This window comes from Panulirus ornatus, chromosome 11 (genome assembly GCF_036320965.1).
Source record: "Panulirus ornatus isolate Po-2019 chromosome 11, ASM3632096v1, whole genome shotgun sequence".
Taxonomy (NCBI): domain Eukaryota; kingdom Metazoa; phylum Arthropoda; class Malacostraca; order Decapoda; family Palinuridae; genus Panulirus; species Panulirus ornatus.
This window is the reverse complement of record NC_092234.1, coordinates 58,832,560-58,856,212: the sequence shown is the minus strand read 5'-3', so window position 1 is coordinate 58,856,212 and position 23,653 is coordinate 58,832,560. Positions and strand designations below refer to the sequence as shown.

General features: G+C 40.8%; 1 protein-coding gene across 2 annotated transcripts in view; it reads right to left on the bottom strand.

Annotated features, from left to right (window-relative positions):
- Nucleotides 1-23,653, bottom strand: part of LOC139751577 (uncharacterized) — a 192,275-nt gene that overhangs the window by 54,031 nt on the left and 114,591 nt on the right. For both annotated transcript variants that reach the window (XM_071667159.1, XM_071667160.1), the window contains exons 9-10: nucleotides 11,035-13,897; nucleotides 8,060-8,263 (exon numbers count right to left, since the gene is read on the bottom strand). In XM_071667159.1, coding sequence (XP_071523260.1) covers nucleotides 8,060-8,263; nucleotides 11,035-13,897 — 3,067 coding nt within the window. The remainder of the gene's footprint in view (nucleotides 1-8,059; nucleotides 8,264-11,034; nucleotides 13,898-23,653) is intronic.

The window sequence follows — 23,653 nt, the reverse complement described above, 5'->3', positions numbered from 1 at the left end:
CTTCATATACCCTGGTAATCATACCTGATTACCATTTTCTGCATTAGCAAGGTAGCACCAGAAACAGTTAAAGAAAGGCTGCATTTGCTGTCATACACCAAAACCAAAACTAAAGGGGGAGGAGGCTAGAAACCTCCCCTTCGTGTATTTCAGTTTCTAAAAGAGGAAACAGGAGCCAGGCGAGGAGTACTTATCCTACTCGAAGGCTCAGACTGGGGTGTCTGCATGCATGTGGATGTAACTATGAAGAGAAAAGAGAAGAGTTAGGTAGTATGTTTGAGAAAAGAAACCTGGATGTTCTGGCTCTGAGTACAACGAAGCTCAAGGGTAAAGGGGAAAAATGGTTTGGAAATGTCCTAGGAGTAATGTTGTGTTGGTGAGAGGACAAGAGCTAAGGAAGGCATAGCACTACTCCTGAAGTATGAGCTGTGGGAGTGTTGAAAGAGCGCAAGGAAGTAAATTCTTGATGGATGTGGGTACAACTGAGAGCGGATGGCAAGAGATGGGTGATTAGTGGTGCTTATTCAACAGGGCATGAGAAGAAATGACCTCTAAGGCAAGTGTTTTAAAAGCTGAGTGATTGTGTCCGAAGTTTTGGTGCACAAGTCCAGGTCTTAGTGATGGGTGATTTAAATGTGAAGGTAAGAACTGTGGTAGTTGAAGGTATAACTGGTTCACATGAGATATTCAGTTTTATGAATGGAAGTGGTGAAGAGCTTGTGGAGCTGTGTGCTGAAAAAAAGACTGATGATTGGGAATACCTGGTTTAAAAAGAGATATACACAAGTATACATGTGTGAGAGGGAGAGATGATTAGAGCATTATCAGTTTACATATTAACTGATAGGCATGCAAAAGATTTGGATGGTATTGCAGTGGAATTTATTAAGAAAGGGGGTGACTGTATTGTTGACTGGTTGGTAAGGTTATTTAATGTATGTATGACTCATGGTGAGGTGCCTGAGGATTGGCGGAATGCGTGCATAGTGCCATTGTACAAAGGCAAAGGGGATAAGAGTGAGTGCTCAAATTACAGAGGTATAAGTTTGTTGAGTATTCCTGGTAAATTATATGGGAGGGTATTGATTGAGAGGGTGAAGGCATGTACAGAGCATCAGATTGGGGAAGAGCAGTGCGGTTTCAGAAGTGGTAGAGGATGTGTGGATCAGGTGTTTGGTTTGAAGAATGTATGTGAGAAATACTTAGAAAAGCAAATGGATTTGTATGTAGCATTTATGGATCTGGAGAAGGCATATGATAGAGTTGATAGAGATGCTCTGTGGAAGGTATTAAGAATATATGGTGTGGGAGGCAAGTTGTTAGAAGCAGTGAAAAGTTTTTATCGAGGATGTAAGGCATGTGTACGTGTAGGAAGAGAGGAAAGTGATTGGTTCTCAGTGAATGTAGGTTTGCGGCAGGGGTGTGTGATGTCTCCATGGTTGTTTAATTTGTTTATGGATGGGGTTGTAAGGGAGGTAAATGCAAGAGTCCTGGAAAGAGGGGCAAGTATGAAGTCTGTTGGGGATGAGAGAGCTTGGGAAGTGAGTCAGTTGTTGTTCGCTGATGATACAGCGCTGGTGGCTGATTCATGTGAGAAACTGCAGAAGCTGGTGACTGAGTTTGGTAAAGTGTGTGGAAGAAGAAAGTTGAGAGTAAATGTGAATAAGAGCAAGGTTATTAGGTACAGTAGGGGTGAGGGTCAAGTCAATTGGGAGGTGAGTTTGAATGGAGAAAAACTGGAGGAAGTGAAGTGTTTTAGATATCTGGGAGTGGATCTGTCAGCGGATGGAACCATGGAAGCGGAAGTGGATCATAGGGTGGGGGAGGGGGCGAAAATTTTGGGAGCCTTGAAAAATGTGTGGAAGTCGAGAACATTATCTCGGAAAGCAAAAATGGGTATGTTTGAGGGAATAGTGGTTCCAACAATGTTGTATGGTTGCGAGGCGTGGGCTATGGATAGAGATGTGCGCAGGAGGATGGATGTGCTGGAAATGAGATGTTTGAGGACAATGTGTGGTGTGAGGTGGTTTGATCGAGTAAGTAACGTAAGGGTGAGAGAGATGTGTGGAAATAAAAAGAGCGTGGTTGAGAGAGCAGAAGAGGGTGTTTTGAAATGGTTTGGGCACATGGAGAGAATGAGTGAGGAGAGATTGACCAAGAGGATATATGTGTCGGAGGTGGAGGGAACGAGGAGAAGAGGGAGACCAAATTGGAGGTGGAAAGATGGAGTGAAAAAGATTTTGTGTGATCGGGGCCTGAACATGCAGGAGGGTGAAAGGAGGGCAAGAAATAGAGTGAATTGGAGTCATGTGGTATACAGGGGTTGACGTGCTGTCAGTGGATTGAAGCAAGGCATGTGAAGCGTCTGGGGTAAACCATGGAAAGCTGTGTAGGTATGTATATTTGCGTGTGTGGACGTGTGTATATACATGTGTATGGGGGGGGGGGTTGGGCCATTTCTTTCGTCTGTTTCCTTGCGCTACCTCGCAAACGCGGGAGACAGCGACAAAGTATAAAAAAAAAAAAAAAAAAAAAAAGCATGCAAAAGATATACTTTTGGATGTAAGTTTGCTGAGAGGGGTAGCTGGTGGGATGTCTGATCTCTATCTTGTGGAAGAGGGTGAAGATTTGTTGATGTTTTCGAAAAAGAGGAAACAATGTCAGGGAGAAGCAAATGGTGAGTGTGCTTGCTTGGAAAGGAGATGGGTGTGAAGAAATACCAGTAGAGATTGAGTGTAGCATGGCAAAAGGTGAGGGCAAATGATGTGAGGGGAGTGGATGAGGAATGGGAGGTATTTAAGGAGGCAGTGATGGCATGTGTGAAAGATGCATGTGGCATGCGAAAGCTGGGAGGTGGGGAGATTAGAAAGGATAGTGAGTGGTGGGATGAATAAGAAAAGTTGCCAGTGAAAGAGAAAAGGGAGGAGTAAGGGCAGTACTTACGGGGAAGGAGTGCAAATGATTGGGAGATTTACAAGAGAAAGCAGCTGGAGCTCAAGAGGAAGGTGTAGGGCTTGAAAAAGAGGGCAAATGAGACTTGGGGTGAGAAGAGTATCAATAAACTTTTGAGTGAATAAAAAGATGTTTTGGAAGAAGGTAAATAATGTGCAAAAGACAAGAGAACAAATGAGAACATCTCTGAAACAAAGGGGAAGTGATAACAGGTAGGGATAAAGTGTCAAGGAGATGGAGTGAGTATTCTGAAGGATTGCTAAATGTGTTTGATGATAGAGAGGCTGATGTGGGGTGCTTTGGTTTGGATGATATGTGACGTGAGAGTCATGGAGAGTGGTTTAGTGAAGACAAAAGAAGAGGTGAAAGCCACGTGAAAGATGAAATGCAGCAAGGTGGTGGCATTGGGTGGTACTGCAGTTGAATCTATTAAGAAAGGGAGTAACTATATTGTTGATTGGTTGGTAAGGATATTCAGTGTAAGTATGGATCATGGTGAAGCACCTAAGGATTGGTGGAATGCAAGTATAGTGTCACTGTATAAAGACAAAGGGGATAAAAGTGAGTGTTCAAACTACAAAGGTATAAGGTTGTTGAGTATACCAGGTGAGTTGTATGGGAGGGTATTGATTGAGAGGGTGAAGGCATGTACAGATTATCAGACTGGGGAGGAGCTGTGTGTTTTCCGAAGTGGTAGAGGATGTGTGGATCAGGTGTTTGCTTTGAAGAATATGTGTGAGAAATATTCATAAAAAAAGATGGACCTGTGTGTGGCTTTTACAGAGCTATAGAAGGGATTTGACAGGATTTATAGAGATGCTTTGTGGAAGGTCTTAAGAATATATGGTGAGGGAGGTAAGCAGTTAGAAGCAGAGAAGTTTTTATCAAAGGTGTCAGGCATGTGTACAAATAGAAATAGAGGAGAATGAATGGTTCTCAGTGAAGGTCAGTCTGTGGTAGGTGTGTGCAATGTCACCATGGTTGTTTAATTTGTCTATGGATGTGGTGGTGAGGGAGGTAAATGCATGTCTTGGAGATAGGGGCGAGTATGCAGTCTGTTGGGGATGAGAGAGCCTAGGAAGTGAATCAGTTGTTGTTTGCACTGGTTGCTCATTAGAGTGTGAGAGGGCAGAAGTTGGTTACTAAGTTTGCAAGAGTGTGTGAAATTAGAAAGTTAAGAGTAAATGTGAATAAAAGCAAGGTCATTAGGTTCAGCAAGTTGAGGGACAAGTTAGTTGGGACGTAAGTTTGAATGGAGAAAAATTGGAGGAAGTGAAATGTTTTAGATATCTGGGAGTGGAGGATGGCAGCAATTGGAACCATGGAAGCAGAAGAGGCATAGGGTGAAGAAGGGAGTGAATATTCTGGGAGTGATGAAGAATGTGGGGAAAGAGAGAACGTTATCTCAGAGAGCAACAGTGGATATGTTTGAAGGAATAGTAGTTCCAACAATATCACATGGCTGCAGGGAATGGGTTATAAATAGGACTGTGAAAAGGAGGGTAGATCTGTTGGAAATGAAATGCCAGAGGAAAATACGTGGTATGTGGTTTGATCTTGTAAGTAATGAAAGGGTAAGGGAACTGTGTGAAAATAATAAGAGTATGATTGAAAGAGCAGAAAAGGATGTATTGAAACAGTTTGGATATATGGAGAGGGTGAGTGAGGAAAGGCTGAGAAAGAGGATATATGTGTCAGAATTGGAGAGAACAAGGAAAACTGGGAGACCAAACTGGAGTTGGAAGGATGGGGTGAAAAAGATATTGAGAGACTGGAGCTTGAACATGCAGGAGGGTGAAAGGCGTGCACAGAATAGAGTGAATTGGAACGATGTGGTAAGCTTTTTGTGGCATTTAATTACATATGACCTTTGAACCTTGACCTTCATAACTTAATCTAATCGAGAACTTTGTAACAAGCCACTGAAACACAAGTCTGACAATCATCTATTCACCCACTCATGAGATTCTGTGCACAAACATTCAATGTCATTCAATTAAACATAAATTCAATCCTTGACCTCAGAATCAGATTTTCAAAACAAAAAGATCTACAGATCAGTAAGTAGTATCTGATGCACAGGTCTGGTTACAACATAAGCATTCAGTCATATGATCTTTGACTCCATATGTCCAAATATTATTCGCATGAAATTTTTTTCAAGTAGTATTTGCGGCTCTGATTTTGTCAATATTCTTTAATCTAGTCATCAGATATTGTGCATACAATCATTCAGGGGCATTTCATTACACATGACCTGGTGAACTTAATATTTGACTCCAACATCCAAAAGTTATTCATATGTACTGCAAGACTGATTCAGATCCAATAAACGTCTTAAAAAAAATATGCATCCAGAACACAATAACTCATGACTGTGATCTCTAACCCTCACCTTTACTTGTACCATCTCTAGAACAAGCTTGCTCCAAGCATCCAATCTTCTAGACAGGAAATTGTGTGTACAAAGCCATATAGTAGCATTTTAAGCACAAAAGACTTTGAGAAAATGAGCTTTAAAATAAGAATTTTCTGTCGTTATTACTGCCATTATGCACTGCTTTCTTGGCTTTAAGTCACAGGAGATTATAAAACCTATGTTTTTCCTCAATTGTTATGTAGCCCCAAAGAAAACACAGTAAGAGGCACAGCTTTGCATGCTATATCTGCACTCCAAGTTTTGTGTGTATATAATTCTGGGAGCCTTGAAGAATGTGTGGAAGTCGAGAACATTATCTCGGAAAGCAAAAATGGGTATGTTTGAAGGAATAGTGGTTCCAACAACGTTGTATGGTTGCGAGGCGTGGGCTATGGATAGAGTGGTGCGCAGGAGGATGGATGTGCTGGAAATGAGATGTTTGAGGACAATGTGTGGTGTGAGGTGGTTTGATCGAGTAAGTAACGTAAGGGTAAGAGAGATGTGTGGAAATAAAAAGAGCGTGGTTGAGAGAGCAGAAGAGGGTGTTTTGAAATGGTTTGGGCACATGGAGAGAATGAGTGAGGAAAGATTGACCAAGAGGATATATGTGTCGGAGGTGGAGGGAACGAGGAGAAGAGGGAGACCAAATTGGAGGTGGAAAGATGGAGTGAAAAAGATTTTGTGTGATCGGGGCCTGAACATGCAGGAGGGTGAAAGGAGGGCAAGGAATAGAGTGAATTGGAGTGATGTGGTATACCGGGGTTGACGTGCTGTCAGTGGATTGAATCAGGGCATGTGAAGCGTCTGGGGTAAACCATGGAAAGCTGTGTAGGTATGTATATTTTCGTGTGTGGACGTATGTATATACATGCGTATGGGGGTGGGTTGGGCCATTTCTTTCATCTGTTTCCTTGCGCTACCTCGCAAACGCGGGAGACAGCAAAAAAAAAAAAAAAAAAAATAATCAACTGGCTAAGAGATTATATTTACAACATTCACTGGCCTTTCAGCACACATGACCTGGTGACCTTTACCTATGGCCCAACCCTCAACCCATTAGCCTCTCAACAGTGATTTCTGCCCACTACTGTGCGAAAATATTACTTCTAAGCTGTATAAAAGCATTCATATCCTTACAGAATGAGAATAAACAATATAAAACTAAATTTAGCCATGTGAAGTCCATGGACAAGCTGTTGTGCTATCAGTATTATAGATAACAGAAAACAATGTTGCAACTAAGCTTGCTTTACCATGATTTCTTTTTCACCTTATATATTGATGGAATGATCAATATTTTACAATGATTCTGATATAATCACTAAAATAGTCAACATCTACACAAAATGTGCAATAACTCCTCTCATGCCTGAAGGGCAACAAGCATATGTCTGCTGAAGGCATTCAGTACCCACATACCCCTTGCCATACACCGTCCAGAATTTAGCTTTGGAATTGTGACAGGAAAGCTCAATTTGTAAATATAAGGGAAGAGAGATTACCCAGGAACAATACTCATATGGGTGAAAAGCATGAAGCACTGAACACTTAAAAACAGGTGTAGAACTTTGTATGAAATAATTGTGATAAAATTTGGCAATTGTCCAATTATGCAAGCAAGAGATATCATGTATAACGGAATTCAGTGCCATTATGGTAAACAGGATCTCGTGACCTTAACTTCTGACTTCTAACCCTAATGATCAATCCATTCCAGCACTTTGTACTCAGCATTTGAAGTACAAGTTTTGTCCATATCGTCATGAAATCATGAAATATCATGAACACAAGCATTTAGTAGAATTTTGGTACACATGACTTGGTGAACTTGATCTATGTACAGACCTTAAAACCTTCTATTTTCCATTCATATTCGCCATTTCCCGTATTAGTGAGGTAGTGTCAAGAATATATGACTATGCATCAGAGGGAAAAACCCTCACTTGGCCCATGTCTCTGTTCCTTCTTTCGGTAAGGTAAAATTGAAGGGGAGGATTTCCAGCCCCCTGCTCTCATCACTTTTAGTTGCCTTTTATAACATGCAGGGAATACATGGAAAGTATTGTTTCTCCCTTATCCCTAGGGATAATCTTAAAAACTTAATCACATGTACAAAATTGTATGTAACATTGGTAGTACATGTTTGGGTTATACTCAATCACTGACTATGAGATATTGCAAATACAAGCATTCAGTTTTGTGCAAAAAAAAATTTGTGATCTTGACCTCTGATCTCTTGACCTTGAAAAATAAAAAAGTGTTGACCTTAGCAGTATCTGTGGCACAAATCTGGTCCATTCTTAATCATCAAACCAAGAGGTAACTTGTACTTGAGACCTGAATGCACAGAATCATGGATGCATGCATGGACCAATATACCTCTGCTTTGCAGCTGGGGGCATGCTCTAATGACTAGAAGTGCCCCTCACAAAAACTATGAATGTGGAACTAAATAAGCAAAAATGCGCTAGATATAGCTAGACACAATGTAATTACAATAAAAATATGTTAATGTTTGGTGTGCACGTACAGGAATGTGATGAATATGGCGTTTAGAGAGGATTTTGCATGAATCTTGATGCTCACAATACTGACATACTATCAGTACTACTTGCAACACAATCAACATTGGAACTTAAAGCAAGATGAGAAGACAACTAACTACAGGAAATGAAAGCAATAACTCACCACAATTACTTTCATCAGAATGGTCCCAACAGTCTACAATGCCATCACAAATCTTTCGGTTGAGAAACCTGCTTCTCAGGAAGTCGGAGCAGGTGCAGTTCACCTCATCTGAGTTGTCGCGGCAGTCTTGCATCAGGTTGCAGCGGGAGAACTCAGTAATGCACTCACCACTTCTGCACCGGAACTGGGATGGGTTCGAGCAAGCTAACGTTCGAAAAACATAATAGCAAAAATATATTTCAGTAAACATTGTTGATAATATAACTAAATTAGGTTCAGACAATTCAATCATGCTAGTTCATATTTCAAGTGTTCACGAATCATCAGTTAAATTTACAAAAGTTAAGGAGTCTTTTATTATCAGGTCAATATAAATTCAATGACTGTGCTTGGTTAACCGCTCCTGATGCTGACTTGCTAAGGAGAAAAATAGGCATCAGGTATGAAAGAAAGAAAGGAATTAAAACCACATGAGTGTTCTATGGAAAACTTAAGTTATCTGTAGTGCAATACAGTTATTGGAAATGAAACAAGAATGGGTGGAAATGCCGTCAGGTAAATAAAATAAAAAAAATCTGATATTGCAAGTTATGAGCCAGGTAAAGTTCCTGGTTAAACCATTTCATATCTATTTACCTATCTAAATCTCAGTTACCTGTTACCTTTGGGAACTCCCTCAAGGGGGTTGCCATGGCAAAAGAGTCTCCATAACTGTTGAACTCCAGTGCTGCTTCTCAGCATTTACTGCCTCACCCTAAACATGCTACTAGCAAAGGGCAACTCTAGTGCAATGTTTTCAAAGGCTCCTACCTAATGTCCCTACTAAATGCTTCTACCTAATGTGTTAACCTAATATTCCTGCCAACTACTACTTAATGCTTCCAGCTAATGCTCCCACCTATTACTTCTTCCTAAAGCTCCTGTCTACACTCCTACCCACTATTTCTATTCATTGGTCCTACCATTTTCCCAAAAGGCAGAGCTAGTGCAAATTGTTCATCACAGAAAATCTAGAATTGTGAAGAATAAGCTCTGTGAGTTGTACGGTCAAGTGTTATTTGTGATAAGAAGACACTGTATATTTGTGGAAAGAATACCAGCAGTCTATGTGTGGATGAAGCAGAAAAGAAAGACAGCTACTCGGGTTAAAAGAGTGCAACTTGAAAAGCTCAAGTGCTTGCTCACTAAGCAGCCATTACTAATCTTCCAAATACCAAGGCAGGTAGTACCAGTAATACATTTCCCTGGTCGGTGGCTGTCTACCAACTAATACCTATATTCTATAAGTGGAATAAAAATCAGTCTAGAGTTATGGGTCATCTGCCATTAGACTTTTCTTTCAATGCTGGGAAACAACTGTAAAAATTTTCATAGCCAAAGGCTGAATTTTCTTTAAGCTACAAGGTAGATTAACCTACAGGTTACACCATCTTAAGTAATATAACTCAGGCAAACTCAACATGGGAATTATGTATCTTATGCCACTCAATTCTTTAGATGCTGGGAAGCAACTGCACAAAGTTTCTTGATTATATGATCAGATTCCTTAAGCTCTGACAAGGGTTAAGCTGAAGGTTCAAATGTGACCCACGATGATGTACAGACAGTTTAATGAGCAGATGACAATATCAACGGACAAAGTAATCCCTTTTCATCTGCCATGCTAAGCAGGAGAAACAATAAATCAAGTTTCATGTTGAGTAAAAACCTAATCCCTTTTCATCTGCCATGCTAAGCAGGAGAAACAATAAATCAAGTTTCATGTTGAGTAAAAACCTGTCATCTGTAATTTGCAAAAACCAAAATTTCCAAACATGCTTTTTTCCAATTTCCAGTTGGTAACCTTTGATTTTCCAAAAAAATAGGAAGATTAAAGAATAAAGGCAAAAACATTTCAAATTGTGTGAGAACCGTGCTGCAGCAATCTGCGTACTCACCATCCAGCATGATGCTGGTAATTGTTAACTGTTTCCCATGTGCTTTCTGGCACAGAACTGTGTGCTGGTTTTGCACATTTGTGTATTCTGTGCACCCTGGATAGCTACTGTGGACAATGGCCCCCCTCAAGTTTCATCAGGAATCACTTGACTGCTCCTCAAAGCCATCTATGTCTTGCACAAAGTGCAAAAGGAACATTTCAAGCCTTGAAAAGAAGATGGAGTTGTGCAAGAGGATGGCTAGGAGTGAGTTCAATGTGGTATTAATGATGGACTTCAATGTTGACTATTTACGACATCATCAAGCAGAAAAAGAAAATCAAGGTATTTAATAGTGCTTGTTGGCATGGAGGAAGGCGAGCAAGTATAAATATGTACATGTGTATATATGCATATGTATCTATATGTATGTGTATGTACATATATGTATATATGTGTGCACATGAGTGGATGGGTCTTTCTTTTGTCTGCTTCCTGGTGCTACCTTGCTCATGTGGGAAACAGCAATCAAATATAAATAAATAAATCAATATTAAAGAAACTTGAATAACAAATCAATTTTATCCAAAATGGCTGATTCCACAAGCATTTCCAATAACAGAGGTTTTACTATATATGTAAGTTCAGCAATCTTAATTTGTCTACTTATTAAGTTGCCTCATCTTAATTTCTAATTCAACATTTCTATTTTCACATGAACATTGGCAGTAAACACCAAATAAGATGGTATGTTTCAAAGCAAAAAGAAAGTTGTGTTTGTTAATATTCAGAGATCAACAGTCCTTAATAAGATCAGTACATATGATGAAACCTCTACCCCAACACTGTTAAGATTTCTGTGGTGTATATCATTAAATCTCAACCGAAAAAGCACCAAACAACTATTTAAAGCTTCAAAGATATGCCTCAATTTACTGATGAGGTTCTATCTTTATAGCTTTCTAGACTAACTGTAATGAGGTTTTCTTCTAGCTGAAGCTGGAAAGTCTATTGCTGAACCCAGTGAATTCATAATATAACAAAAGATATGTGACAAACCTGGAAGCGTTTGGTTCATGAATATATATTCAGTTGTGCCACTATGAACACTGTATGATACATCCACTGAAGTTTCTGTTCTATCTTCTGCTGTTTGTCCCATTCCATTGCCTACAACAGTTGTCTTGATTTCATTGTCTCCATCATCAAGAATCTCATACTGCTTTGGTGTTGCTGTGGTTCTTACTGGAGACATTGGACGAGTCATAACAGGGAAGAGCTCGAGGTTGTAATTGTGGGTGGTGAAAGGTTTGGTAGTTTCAACAGTTGTGAGGATTTTGCTGGATTCGAGAATAGTAGCTAGTTTAGTAGCTTCCTGAGAGGAGAATGATTTGTTTATTTGTTCTATAGCAGGAGTGGTAGTCTCTTGGGTGGTCATGGATGCTGTGGTTGTCACATCAACATGATGCTCCTGGGTGGTCTTAGAAGCCATGGTTGTCTGCTCAATAGGAAGCTCAGGGGCACTCGTCATCTCATAAAGATGTTTAGAGATAATTTGGTTGATGGATTCCAATATGTTGTCTCTACTCTCAGCACTGTGGGTCGTCTGGTAAGTTGTTTCAGACTCAGGGGTTGTGGTTTCAGCATCTGATGGTGGTACTTCAGTGGAAGGAATAGTCTCATTTTCTTGCTCTAATGATATGGTTTCGAAAATTTCTTGCAGAAGTTCTTCCATGGACTGTCCATCTTTCAGAACAAACGTATGGATGGGGGAGTTAGTGGTGGATGAACCTGTGGAAGACACAGCAGGAGATCTACTGGAGACACTGATTATCTGAGGATTGGAAGAGGTCTTGCCTCCAACACTTGTCATGAAAAGAGTTGTGTATGGTGAAGATGCTGTAGGGTGAAAAGGTTGATATGATGGTTGGGGCTCAGTAGTCTCATGAAGCTGAGGAGTCAATTCATCCAGTGCCACAGATACTGGGTTACTCCTTAAAGCAGTATCAATTTTGGAGAGATGGCTTAAATGCTGTTCTGTAGCTTCCTTATGTACAGGAATATATGTATAATTAGAAGCAGGATGAGTTGTTGCAGACTTAGATTTATTTTGTGATGGATCTGTGTATATATCTTCATTAACAGTAGATCCTCGGAGGTGCTGAAAGAATGGAGTCATAAATAGTGATGATGTTGCTGTCTCTGTAGGGGCTGAGATGTTTAATGGTGGTTCTGCAGTCATTCTTTGTTGGTTTAGTGCTTCCAAAGCAGCTTTCTCAAAATACTGTAGTTGTTGTATTATGGCAGGGTCTGAAAGGTAAATCTGACTTAAATTCCTCAAGACAGACCAGAGAGATATAGACTTGTGAGTTTCACTATCAACTAATGGGGCTGGTGAGTCTGGCACACCAAGCTGAATTGGTTTGCCTCTCCTATTAGAGAAATTTTGAGCCAAGTGAGAGTCCTCTGCATGTAATGCTCCATCAACACCACGATAGTTTGAGCTCTGCAGAACAGCTTTAAATGCATCTTCAAGAAATTTTGTATTAAGCCTTCTTGAATCCCCACGTGCTGGTGTCATAGGTGTTGTTGTTTCTGCTTCAGGTTTAGTCTGAAGATTGACGATAACAACATTTGGATAGTTGGAACGGGTTTTATTTACCAGCATATACTGGACATTGTTACCTGAGATAACTGGTACTGTGACATAATTCTGATCCTCTGTGAAGTCTCTTAGAGGGGAAGGTTCACTACTTGGCTGATAAATAGGACTATATTGATAAATAGTGTCAGATTTACTGTCCTGCTGATAGGTCTCTGGATTCGGCCGGTATACAGGAGAAAGTGAGCTGCTGCTGGAGGGGCTGTAAACGGGAGTGTAATGATGTGTGGTTTGTTGTTTGGTAGGGGGCATGGGGGAACTATATTGATCTGTTGACCCATAATTTATATCTGTACTTGTTGATGTTACAACTTCAGTGTTTATTATAAGAGGCTTTTTGGTGGTTAGGAGATTCCAGATGTTAAATGGTGTCGTTCCTGCTGAGGATGTAGTGGCTGACGATGACGAACCTGGGTTCCTGAATCTATCTTGTGGGAATCGAAGGAAAGGCGGTGGCCTTGGAGGCAATGGTTCTTTAATTCCAGTGTATGAAGTTACTTTAGGGACTCCAGGAGTGTGCACAGAAACAGTTGTTGCTGTACTGCTGACAGATGAAGAATGAGATGTGGAGTATACTGGGCGTCTTCTGTTTTGATCCATGATGCTTTGGAAAGTTACAAGTTGATCTCCAGAACCTGATGAGTCACTGTCTGCACCTTCAGGCTGTCTTTGGCTATTATCAAAGGTTGACTCAGATGATGTGGTTACCAAATTTGGCAACTGGGGCTCAGTTACTGCAGTAGCTGCCTGAGGACGTGTTGTTGTGAAGAACAGTAGATCTGTTAAGAGGGCATGAAGGTCCTCTCCTGATGGGTTCCTCTTGGTTGTGGTCATTCTGTTGTCAACAACAGATTCACTATCTGCAACAACACCAACTCTGTTTATGAAATGTGAATGAGCTGTTGTTGTTGGTAGTGGTGCAGCTGACATTTCTGATATCGTTGTAGTAGCTGTGGATGGTAGAGCAGCAGCAGTTGTCGTAGAAGCTGTAGTTGTCATATGCCTGGTTGTTGAAGTAGAGACACTGTTGACATCAGTAATTTTTTCAGATTTTGAAGGTAATGCAAACTGTTGGGAAGGTCTAAGAGTTGGGTTTAAGAGAGAGTGTGTATAGTCTCTTGTCAGCAAACTGGGGAGGGTCGGAGTTGTGGTGGAAGCAGTGGTCGGAGATGTGCTGTAAATGTTGAAGGGGTTGATGGGTCGCCATGGACCAAACTGGTAGATGAAGTTGGCTACGGTGCTGCTCAGTGGTTCTTCCTCCTGATTATGAGAAAGAAAAAAAATATTAACCAGGAATTAACTATTCTCTTGAATTATTTTGGTCATCAAAAATATCAATACAGATATTTTAACATAATCACCAAACTGAGAGATCATTTACACATTTTTAAATTTTCTGATTATAAATGACCTTAAAGTAACTAAATCAATGCTGCAGTAAAGGTTACATACAGACTTAATGGTAGTGATTATCGCTATATTCTTAAGGATATAAATCATATCATTTGCATCATCTTACAATCGGATCATGGGTAATAATTAGAAATAAGTAGGCATAAATTCTCTTATAAAACAATTGTTTAATGTTATAACCCTTTCAGTGCTATGGGCATCATTGGATGACTTACAAAGCAGGGTGCTACTGCCATCAATTCACACATATAATCAACTATCTCAGGTTGAATCTGCACACACTGTTGCCTTTGCTGATAGGCCACAGATGGCATCCCAAACAGAGGATGACTGAAACTGCCTGAAGGCCTCAAATAAATGCTAGTGACCATGGTGGATGGTCATATGCCTTCTCTTAGGTGTCTCTGCATCTGTGGCACCCTCTACCACCTGTAGTGCTCACTACCATGCCCCTTCCACCCATTCTAAGGCTAAACCATAGAATAATGGGTTTACTAAACCAGAAATGCTAAACTTGTCATCATAAGAAAAATTATGGTTCTGATAAGTTTTGATAAGTTTTTGTGTATCTCATCATGTAACTACAAGTCTTGATTTTTTTTTTTTGCATTCTTAGAATTGGCCAATCTGATAAATACTGTAATGAGTTTCTCCTAAACTTTTGATGGATAAGTCTTCAATCCATTTTTTCTATATCTTTTGTGAATCTATTCATTAAAAATATGATACTGCTGAAAAATGTTAATAAAGGTTTGCTGACAAAGCACAGAGATTCACGATTAACATTGCTGGCTCAGCAATGCTGCAATTATCTAGTGAAGATAATGGGACCTCACTAATGACCATATCTATTCCTGGGGAACTGCACACTACAACATCACTAACATCAGTGTTTTCACTCATTCATGCCTAAATGAATGAAACATTACTGTTTTTTGCATCACTGGTAGAAGTATTAACCTAAAACACAACAAAATGATGTAACATACCAGTCAGAAAAGTGTGATACAGTATCACAATAACAACAGATACCTAAATAAATTTTCCAAAAAAGCACTTAATAGCAGAGCAACAATTCCTGGGTACAAGGTTTTACCAAAACAAAGGCTTCAGAAATCAGATTGTGGCATCTTACTACATGCATACACAACAGACTACATGGAACTATAGTTAGAGAACTACATATTGATGCATATGATTCATCATATACTGGATTAATAAATAGTATATACAATCTTGTTTTTCAGAAAGTGTATACATCCCCAAAACTTTGTGAAGAAAACAATACAGCTTTTCATGATGAAGAAAATAACAGAGAAGCAATAAACATTACAAGTTTCAACAGTCCCAACATGAATTAGGAAAAAGACCCAATGAGGTGTGGTAACATGATAAATATAGTGATGAATACAATCATGAACCTAATCATTACCTGTGGTTGGTGAAATGCTCTGTTACAGAAGAGCAAACACAATGATATCAGATTCACAGTAAACTTCTGGTTTAATTTCAAAGAACACATGATGATAACCAATTCTAGATTAGGTTAATTTGATAGACTGCATTGACAATCAGGTAAAGTAAACTGGATCAGACCCTTGGACATGGATACAGTTGAAAAGGTGTGGCAAAACTACATGTAGACAGTACTTCTTGAAAGAATCAGCATCTCTAGAAATGTGAAAGGAAAGAGTCAGACTGGGCAAATAAGGAAGTACATGACCTGATTAAATATAAAATCATGTTTATAGGGTATCATATCAATGTCAAGTGGCAAAATTCAGGACCAAGTAGTGTACGTAAACTCACAGAGTGTAGGAAGAAATCAGTGAATAAAAAACTGTGAATAAAGAATTTCTCAAAATGAGAAAGATAACCCTAAAAAATTCTTCAAGGATATTAAAAGCAAGAAAAAAAATCAAGGTTACTCTTGACCAATTATCACATGATAATGGCATACTAACCAGATAAAAAGGAAAAGGCTTTCAATCTTAACAAGTATTTCGACAAAGTACTTACCACCAAATATTCATCTACATATCACATGCACAAATCATATTTTTGGGAAATAAGAGCAAGGTTATTAGGTACAGTAGGGGTGAGGGTCAAGTCAATTGGGAGGTGAGTTTGAATGGAGAAAAACTGGAGGAAGTGAAGTGTTTTAGATATCTGGGAGTGGATCTGTCAGCGGATGGAACCATGGAAGCGGAAGTGGATCATAGGGTGGGGGAGGGGGCGAAAATTTTGGGAGCCTTGAAAAATGTGTGGAAGTCGAGAACATTATCTCGGAAAGCAAAAATGGGTATGTTTGAGGGAATAGTGGTTCCAACAATGCTGTATGGTTGCGAGGCGTGGGCTATGGATAGAGATGTGCGCAGGAGGATGGATGTGCTGGAAATGAGATGTTTGAGGACAATGTGTGGTGTGAGGTGGTTTGATCGAGTAAGTAACGTAAGGGTAAGAGAGATGTGTGGAAATAAAAAGAGTGTGGTCGAGAGAGCAGAAGAGGGTGTTTTGAAATGGTTTGGGCACATGGAGAGAATGAGTGAGGAGAGATTGACCAAGAGGATATATGTGTCGGAGGTGGAGGGAACGAGGAGAAGAGGGAGACCAAATTGGAGGTGGAAAGATGGAGTGAAAAAGATTTTGTGTGATCGGGGCCTGAACATGCAGGAGGGTGAAAGGAGGGCAAGAAATAGAGTGAATTGGAGTCATGTGGTATACAGGGGTTGACGTGCTGTCAGTGGATTGAAGCAAGGCATGTGAAGCGTCTGGGGTAAACCATGGAAAGCTGTGTAGGTATGTATATTTGCGTGTCTGGACGTGTGTATGTACATGTGTATGGGGGGGGGGGTTGGGCCATTTCTTTCGTCTGTTTTCCTTGCGCTACCTCGCAAACGCGGGAGACAGCGACAAAGTATAAAAAAAAAAAAAAAAAAAAAAAAAAAAAAAAAACTGGATGTTAAAAATGCTTAATGCTGGATGATAACTCACCCAGATTACTAAAATTAGCTAGCTGGCAAACTGCTTTCCCAATTAAAAAAATATTCAGTAAATAACTGAAGGAAGGGAAGTACCTCATGACTGGGAGCTAGCTAATGCCACATCAATTTTCTAAACATGAAACAGAAAATGTGCTTTGAACTACAACCAAATTAGCCTCAATTCAATTCTAAGTAAAGCTCTATAAACGATTAGAAAATATTACTAAATTCCTAGGAGAAAGTAGAGTAATTACCAAACATCAGGATGGTTTCCAGAACAAAAGATCATGTTTGGCAAACCTGATCAAATTCTTTAGTTTTCCAAAAAAGGACTACCAAACAAATTTCACTGTTATATGCAAAGGCTTACAGGAAGTCTGTGACAGAGTACCATACAAAAGACTGCTACATGAAATAAAAGCTCAAGGCATAGGAGATCAAATGTTCATGTGGACACTGGACTGACTCTCATAAATGAAACTTGTGGTATTAGGGGAACCATGTGCCTGGCTTCACAAATCTAGTGGAGTTCAACAAGGATCATCCAACTCAACAAACTAGAAACAGGCCTAACCAGTGAAATCTTGAAATTTGCTGATAGAACGAAATTTGCAAACACAGCCAACTCAAAGGAAGCTGCCTTAGGATTCACTGGAATTAAGGCAAACTGGCAGAGTGGATAGAGACATGGCAGATGGACTTTAACATACACGAATGCAAAGTTATGCACATCGGTACCAAAAATATAAATCACATATACAATATGCTTGGTAAACCACTACTAGTTGAAAGAGCAGTTATAAGAAAGATTGGAAACTTTTTCTGGTCAAAACTCTCCTATAATACTTCCAGGTTTGATTCTTTTCCCCTATACTTTATGATGTTCTTTTACTCATCCCTTTCCTGCCAGTATTTGGTGGGAGATGAGGGCGGAGAGGTGCTTTCTACTTTACTATCCTGTTTCTGCCACTCATTTGAAACCATCACAAAAGATAACCTCATTATGGTCAGCAATATTTCCTCACATGTGCACAGTCTCACCAGCAGAGGTGAAGTCAGCGTTCAGAGGAAGCCACCTTTGACTGCAATGACAGAAGCTCTACCTCCTTCATGCCTCTGTCAATCTGCAATCTCTTTTAAATCTGGGCGTCACAAAAAGCAAATCAACCAAGCAGTCCCTAGGTTATCCACAAGCTCACTAGCTAGTGCCTTGATGTTCCGTGCTGTTACACTCTGATTTAAGGAGCCGTTGTGGTTTCTATACTCCTGACTCTTCATATTCCTACAAATCCAGTAACACCTAGTCCTGGGCTGCATCACCACCGTACATTACCCAATAAAGCAGAATTATTGTTGTTGCTCATTAACAACCCTAAATGAAGCATCAAATTTACACGTGCACCTATACACTGGTGACCCCCAAGGTTGACTGGAAGCACACCCATACACTGGTGATCCCTGGGGTTGACTGGAAAAGACATTCACACACACTTATGCAGTGATATTTGTCAACCTTCCTCGAACTTTGCTGCCTTAACCCTGTTCCCACCCATTACTCAGTGGTCTCTTACACCTGCACCTCTCCTCATGTCTCTTTGACTATGTGGGACATCATCAACACTGTCTTTTACTACTTTGGCACTACAGGGAAAACTCTGTCCTTAAACCTGACAGCACTAGACTTGCAGTTTGCCCAAACAGGGGCAATTCTCACCATTAGCCAGAGAGTAAAAAAAAAAAACTTTGCTTCCAAATACATTTTCAAAGGTGATGTCACACTTAAATCTTATTATTTTGTCATCTCTCCTTTGACCTTGTTTACCATCTGAAGACATCTGGGCACGAAACTGGCAAGGTTCCTGAAGTATTTTAGGTCCATGGTTTGGTTCCATAGGGTTTTGATCTCTTGAATGGAGGGAAGCACTGATGAGGTATTGCAGAAAGCTGCCTGATCATGCATTCTGAGTGCCCAGTGCAACTAGAAAGCTCATGTTTAATCAGATTTCTTTGTTCCAGTCAAGATTTTGGGCTTTCCCCTTCTTAGAAAGATAAAAGTCATCCATTCTGAAGCACAAGAGGAAGAAATGCAATGCCTAGAAATGAAATCCCAAAATGAAGTGGCAGCTTGGGAGAGGAAAGAAAGAACATTGTTCCCTTAAAATAACCAGGGGCACAATAAAGCAGGCAGCTGGTGCTCATACAATTAGAAACACTAATCTTAGCAACCAGATGTACAATGATATCACCCTGAGAGTGCCTTATGCTTGTACCCACAATAATCCTTATCTGTGTATGGGGTGGACAAAGCTTTATCTAGACTGCAAGTGATGTCACAATATGATAAACCCATGTGATCTCATCACCTCCAAGTAAGGCCCTCAAAGGTGTCTGGATTGTCATTTTGAGCCTACTGATGACTGATAAGTACTAGATTAAAAAGCCACCCCTCTGAAGATCACCACTGCCACCAGGAATCTTCAAAGGAACCAGCTCTTCACAAGGATCTTTGAGGGCTTCAGGACCTCATCTCAGCTTCTATGTAACATTCTGAGGCTTTGGCACACTTTTGACTGGTCTTCTCCTCCACACATCTTACATATGCTGTTTCCACAACACTTGCTGCAGCACATCCAGATGGTGCTGGTCACTGTTCTTCTTGCCACCCTGATGTCCAACCTTGCTGTCATGGCTAGACAGCTTGACCAAATTCTTGCATGACATTCCCTTGCCACCCTCAACCCTACATCCTCTGAGAAGTTCCTGCCATGGGTAATCAGTTTGACCAAATTTCTGCACAACAATCTCTTGCTGTCCTCAAACCCGTTTCCTCTAAGACCTTGCCAAGTAATCAATTCTCCCAGCCAACAGTGCAACTGGACTGTGAATTTGGTCTACATTCCAACCCTTTTCACCACCTCAGTTGCTTGGTGGATCTTCTTACAAGACTTAAAAACCACCTGCAACACTTATCCAGCAGGTCCTTATCATGGAATCCTACTTGTCACCTCACTATTCCTGTGCAGCTGCTGTACCACTGTCTCTACCATCAAAGTATCAGGTCACGTGTACAAGTGCTGTAGGATAGAAAATGACACGAGCAAGAACCGTTCATGGACATTCCTCCTGTTCACATGAGTTACCTACAGCTACATTTACCTGGCCATCTCTTTTCTTGCTATTACCTCATTAACACAAATATGGCTGTCAGTAACAGTCCACTGTCACCAATAGCCAAGCTTTGCCATAATACTAAACATAACCTCATTGACAACAACATATCCATATCTAAGTTAGCCAGATGCCTTTTGCGCTGGAACCAAGCCTCTAGAACAAGATCCAGTGGGTTTCCCTCATGGCCAAGGTCCAACAACCTATCATGAACTATGATTTCCAGGTACACCATAACTTCCAAGTGGGTATCATGAATAAAAATCTCCAGAACTCCTCCATAGAACCTCAATGGCACCCAAGCCTGCCCTTATCAGTTGTTGTTTTATCTTCACCTATGCTGTTCGTCAAGATCTTATCAGACTTCTTTGATATCAACAAGCCAGCACTAGAAACTGCCACAGTTAAATGCTCCACAACACATTACATCAACACCACACCACTGGGCCACCCACATTAATGAAACTATGACACCTTCCTCATTAATGTCTAACAGTTGCCAAGGCAAAATTCAATAAGATACTGGAGCTAGGAATCCTTCATTACTCAAAAAGCTGCTAAGCATCCCACTTGCACATGGTTCTGAAATCTGCCCCTGGTGGGTGGCATTCTTGTGGTGACTAACACACCCTAACCTCCTTAATGCACCCAGACTGCACTCCTATTCCCCATTTGAAAGACTTCTACCTTGATTTCCATGGCTCAAAGGTTTACTAGAAAATCAACTTGGTTCTTTCTTTCCAACAAATGCTGGTTAAACCCACAGACATCCCTAACAAAGCTTCAACAACCCTCTTCAGCCACTGAATTCATCTGCATGCCTTTTGGATTAGGGAATACAGCCTAAGCATTTCAACACTTTATTGACCAGGCACTTAGTAGAGTCTACAGCTGCTATGCATACCTGGACAACATTCTGGGGGCCAGCTGCAATGAGGAACATCTTCATCAGCTCTAAAAAGGGCTATAGGAATATTAAGTTCAGATCAATCCCAGAAAGAGTGTTTAGTGTCACCTTGACAAAGCCTCCAGGTTATCAGGTATCTGCGAAAGGGCATCGATCCCCTGGAAGAGACAGTGGATGTGATAAAGGAATTTCTACAGCCCATGTCACTAAAGAAGCTTCACAAATTCTTGGGAACTATCAGCTTTTACCATCATTTTGTCCCACACTGTGCCAATATGCTCAACCAGCTCCCATGACCTCCTCAAGGGTACCAAGAACTCTTGTGTCAACCTCAAGTGGAACCCAAAAGGGACAAAGGCTCTATCACAGTCAAGAACGAAATCTCCAAATGGCCTGCTTGCCCAGACTGCCCCAAGTGCACCAACAAGCCCCTCCAAAGATGCCTTTCCCTCTGCTACAGGGGACATCCTCCACCAGCTCATTGACAGAGACTGGCTATTGATAATTTTTTTCCTGTACAAACTCCTAACTGGTGGAGGAGGAACAGTATCTTCAACAGGGAACTCCAGGCATTCTACAGTGACATACAATACTCTCAATGTCTCCTTGAGGATCAGGAGTTCCATATCTTCACTGACTATAACCTTTTAACATAAGCTATTATTGTATTAATGAGTGATGTTCATTCACCTTGGGTGACTCAACACCTTTGCTACATATCCCAATTCACTTCTGACAATCTGGTCACCAATGCCCTCTGAGGATATTGGGTTGCTGTAACTGTACCCTCCTCTGGCACTACTATGTCATGATCGCAGCTGCTCAACAACAGGCTTCTTTCTTGGTCAAACACCAAGGGTTAGCTTTGTCTCTCAGGATCATTAATACCCCTTCTCATATCTCTGGGTTAATGATCACATGTTACACACTTTGAACTGGACCCCTTCATCCTCATATTCTTAATCCTTATTGAAGAAATATCTTTGCCCTCCATTCTCTTGGCATCCAGGAGTGTGTGCAACACATAACCTCTCACCTACTAAGCTGTTTGACTTGGGATTAATGCAGATGTCTGGCATTAAACCTACTCCTATGTCCAGTACCAGCATTCCAAGGTCCACCAATCCACCAAGGTCTCACCACCAATTTCCTCTCCCCTCCTCCAGGTTTGATGTGGTACACATTTATAATGTTGGACCTCTTTTCCTGTCACATAATAATTTTTACTTTCTAACTTGCATCAACTGCTTTTCCAAGTAGTCTAAAGCTATACCAGTGCTTTCCTCCATGGATGAGACTCCCTGTTCAGGGTACCCTTTACTGTTGCCACAGGGCAGGATCAACTGTTTCAGTCAGCCCTCTAGAAGCACCCCCTATCACACCACAGCCTACCACCTGGCTTCCAATGGTATGGTCAAAAAGTTCCATCAGCAACTAAAGGCTACATAGCACAACGCCACCCTAAAGCCTGGGTTGAAAAACTCCTCATCCTACTTGGCAAGAAAAGAAGACATGAGTTTATTGTCCGAAGAAGTAACCCATAGTTCCATTCTCTGGCTCCCTGGTGAATACCTTTCTCTAATACAGCCTGCTGCCATGCCAGACCCCATACCTTACGTGAAAGGCAGAGTCTGCATTTTCTGATATCAGCCCCAGTTCTCCTTGCTACACCTCCACACAGCCTACATAAGTTCCTTAGGACCTCCTATGCATAAGCCATGTTTTTATTCATGCTGACGCAATCTGATGACCTTTGCAATGGTTATACGAAGGACCTTCCAGAGCACTTAACTGTATCCCTGATCGATTCACTACTGAATGCCATGGAAAGACAGATGTTACCTATTATGACCACTTGAAACCTGCACACCTCAACACCCCTATGAAAGGCCATACCTCACATCCAACTCCCCGCCAACCTTTAACCCCTCATTTTCCTTCTTCCTCAGGTTCTTACAACACTATCACCTCTAGACAGTAATATCCAACCTCCCTTAACAGTGCAGTAAGCCTGGCTTGAATTCAGGAAACACGTCAATGCAACAATCCCTAAAGGACTAGACCGTGGATAACTACTGCCATGAACACTAACCTGAACCTTTTTCATCTCCGCCAGAATCAGATCACAACCACCAGGAATAAACACCTGAAAACCTTCCCTTTCCACCAGCAGTGACATCTAACATCCAGAGGTACCTGCCTCTCCTCTGTTCTGTCCCAGGTTTCCCTCCTGATGGTACAGTGATTCAATCTAGATGGCTACATCATCATCAGGCAGAGTATGGTGCCCTTTCCGTAATGCAGAAAAAGAAGTTATATGATAAGGAAGGTGGGGAGTCTCTGTCTGTGTACCTATGATGAGATTTTGCTACGGTTGAAGGGCTCATGCACTATGCTTACCACTTGACTTATATAGAGGAATTACCATAATTTGCAGGTTAGATACCAGAAACTTTTGTGAATGATTAAATCCTGAATTATAGTTTAATTGATTTCAGTGGAAGTAATTATTTAGGCTTTACAAAAAAAAAAGGACAAAACTGT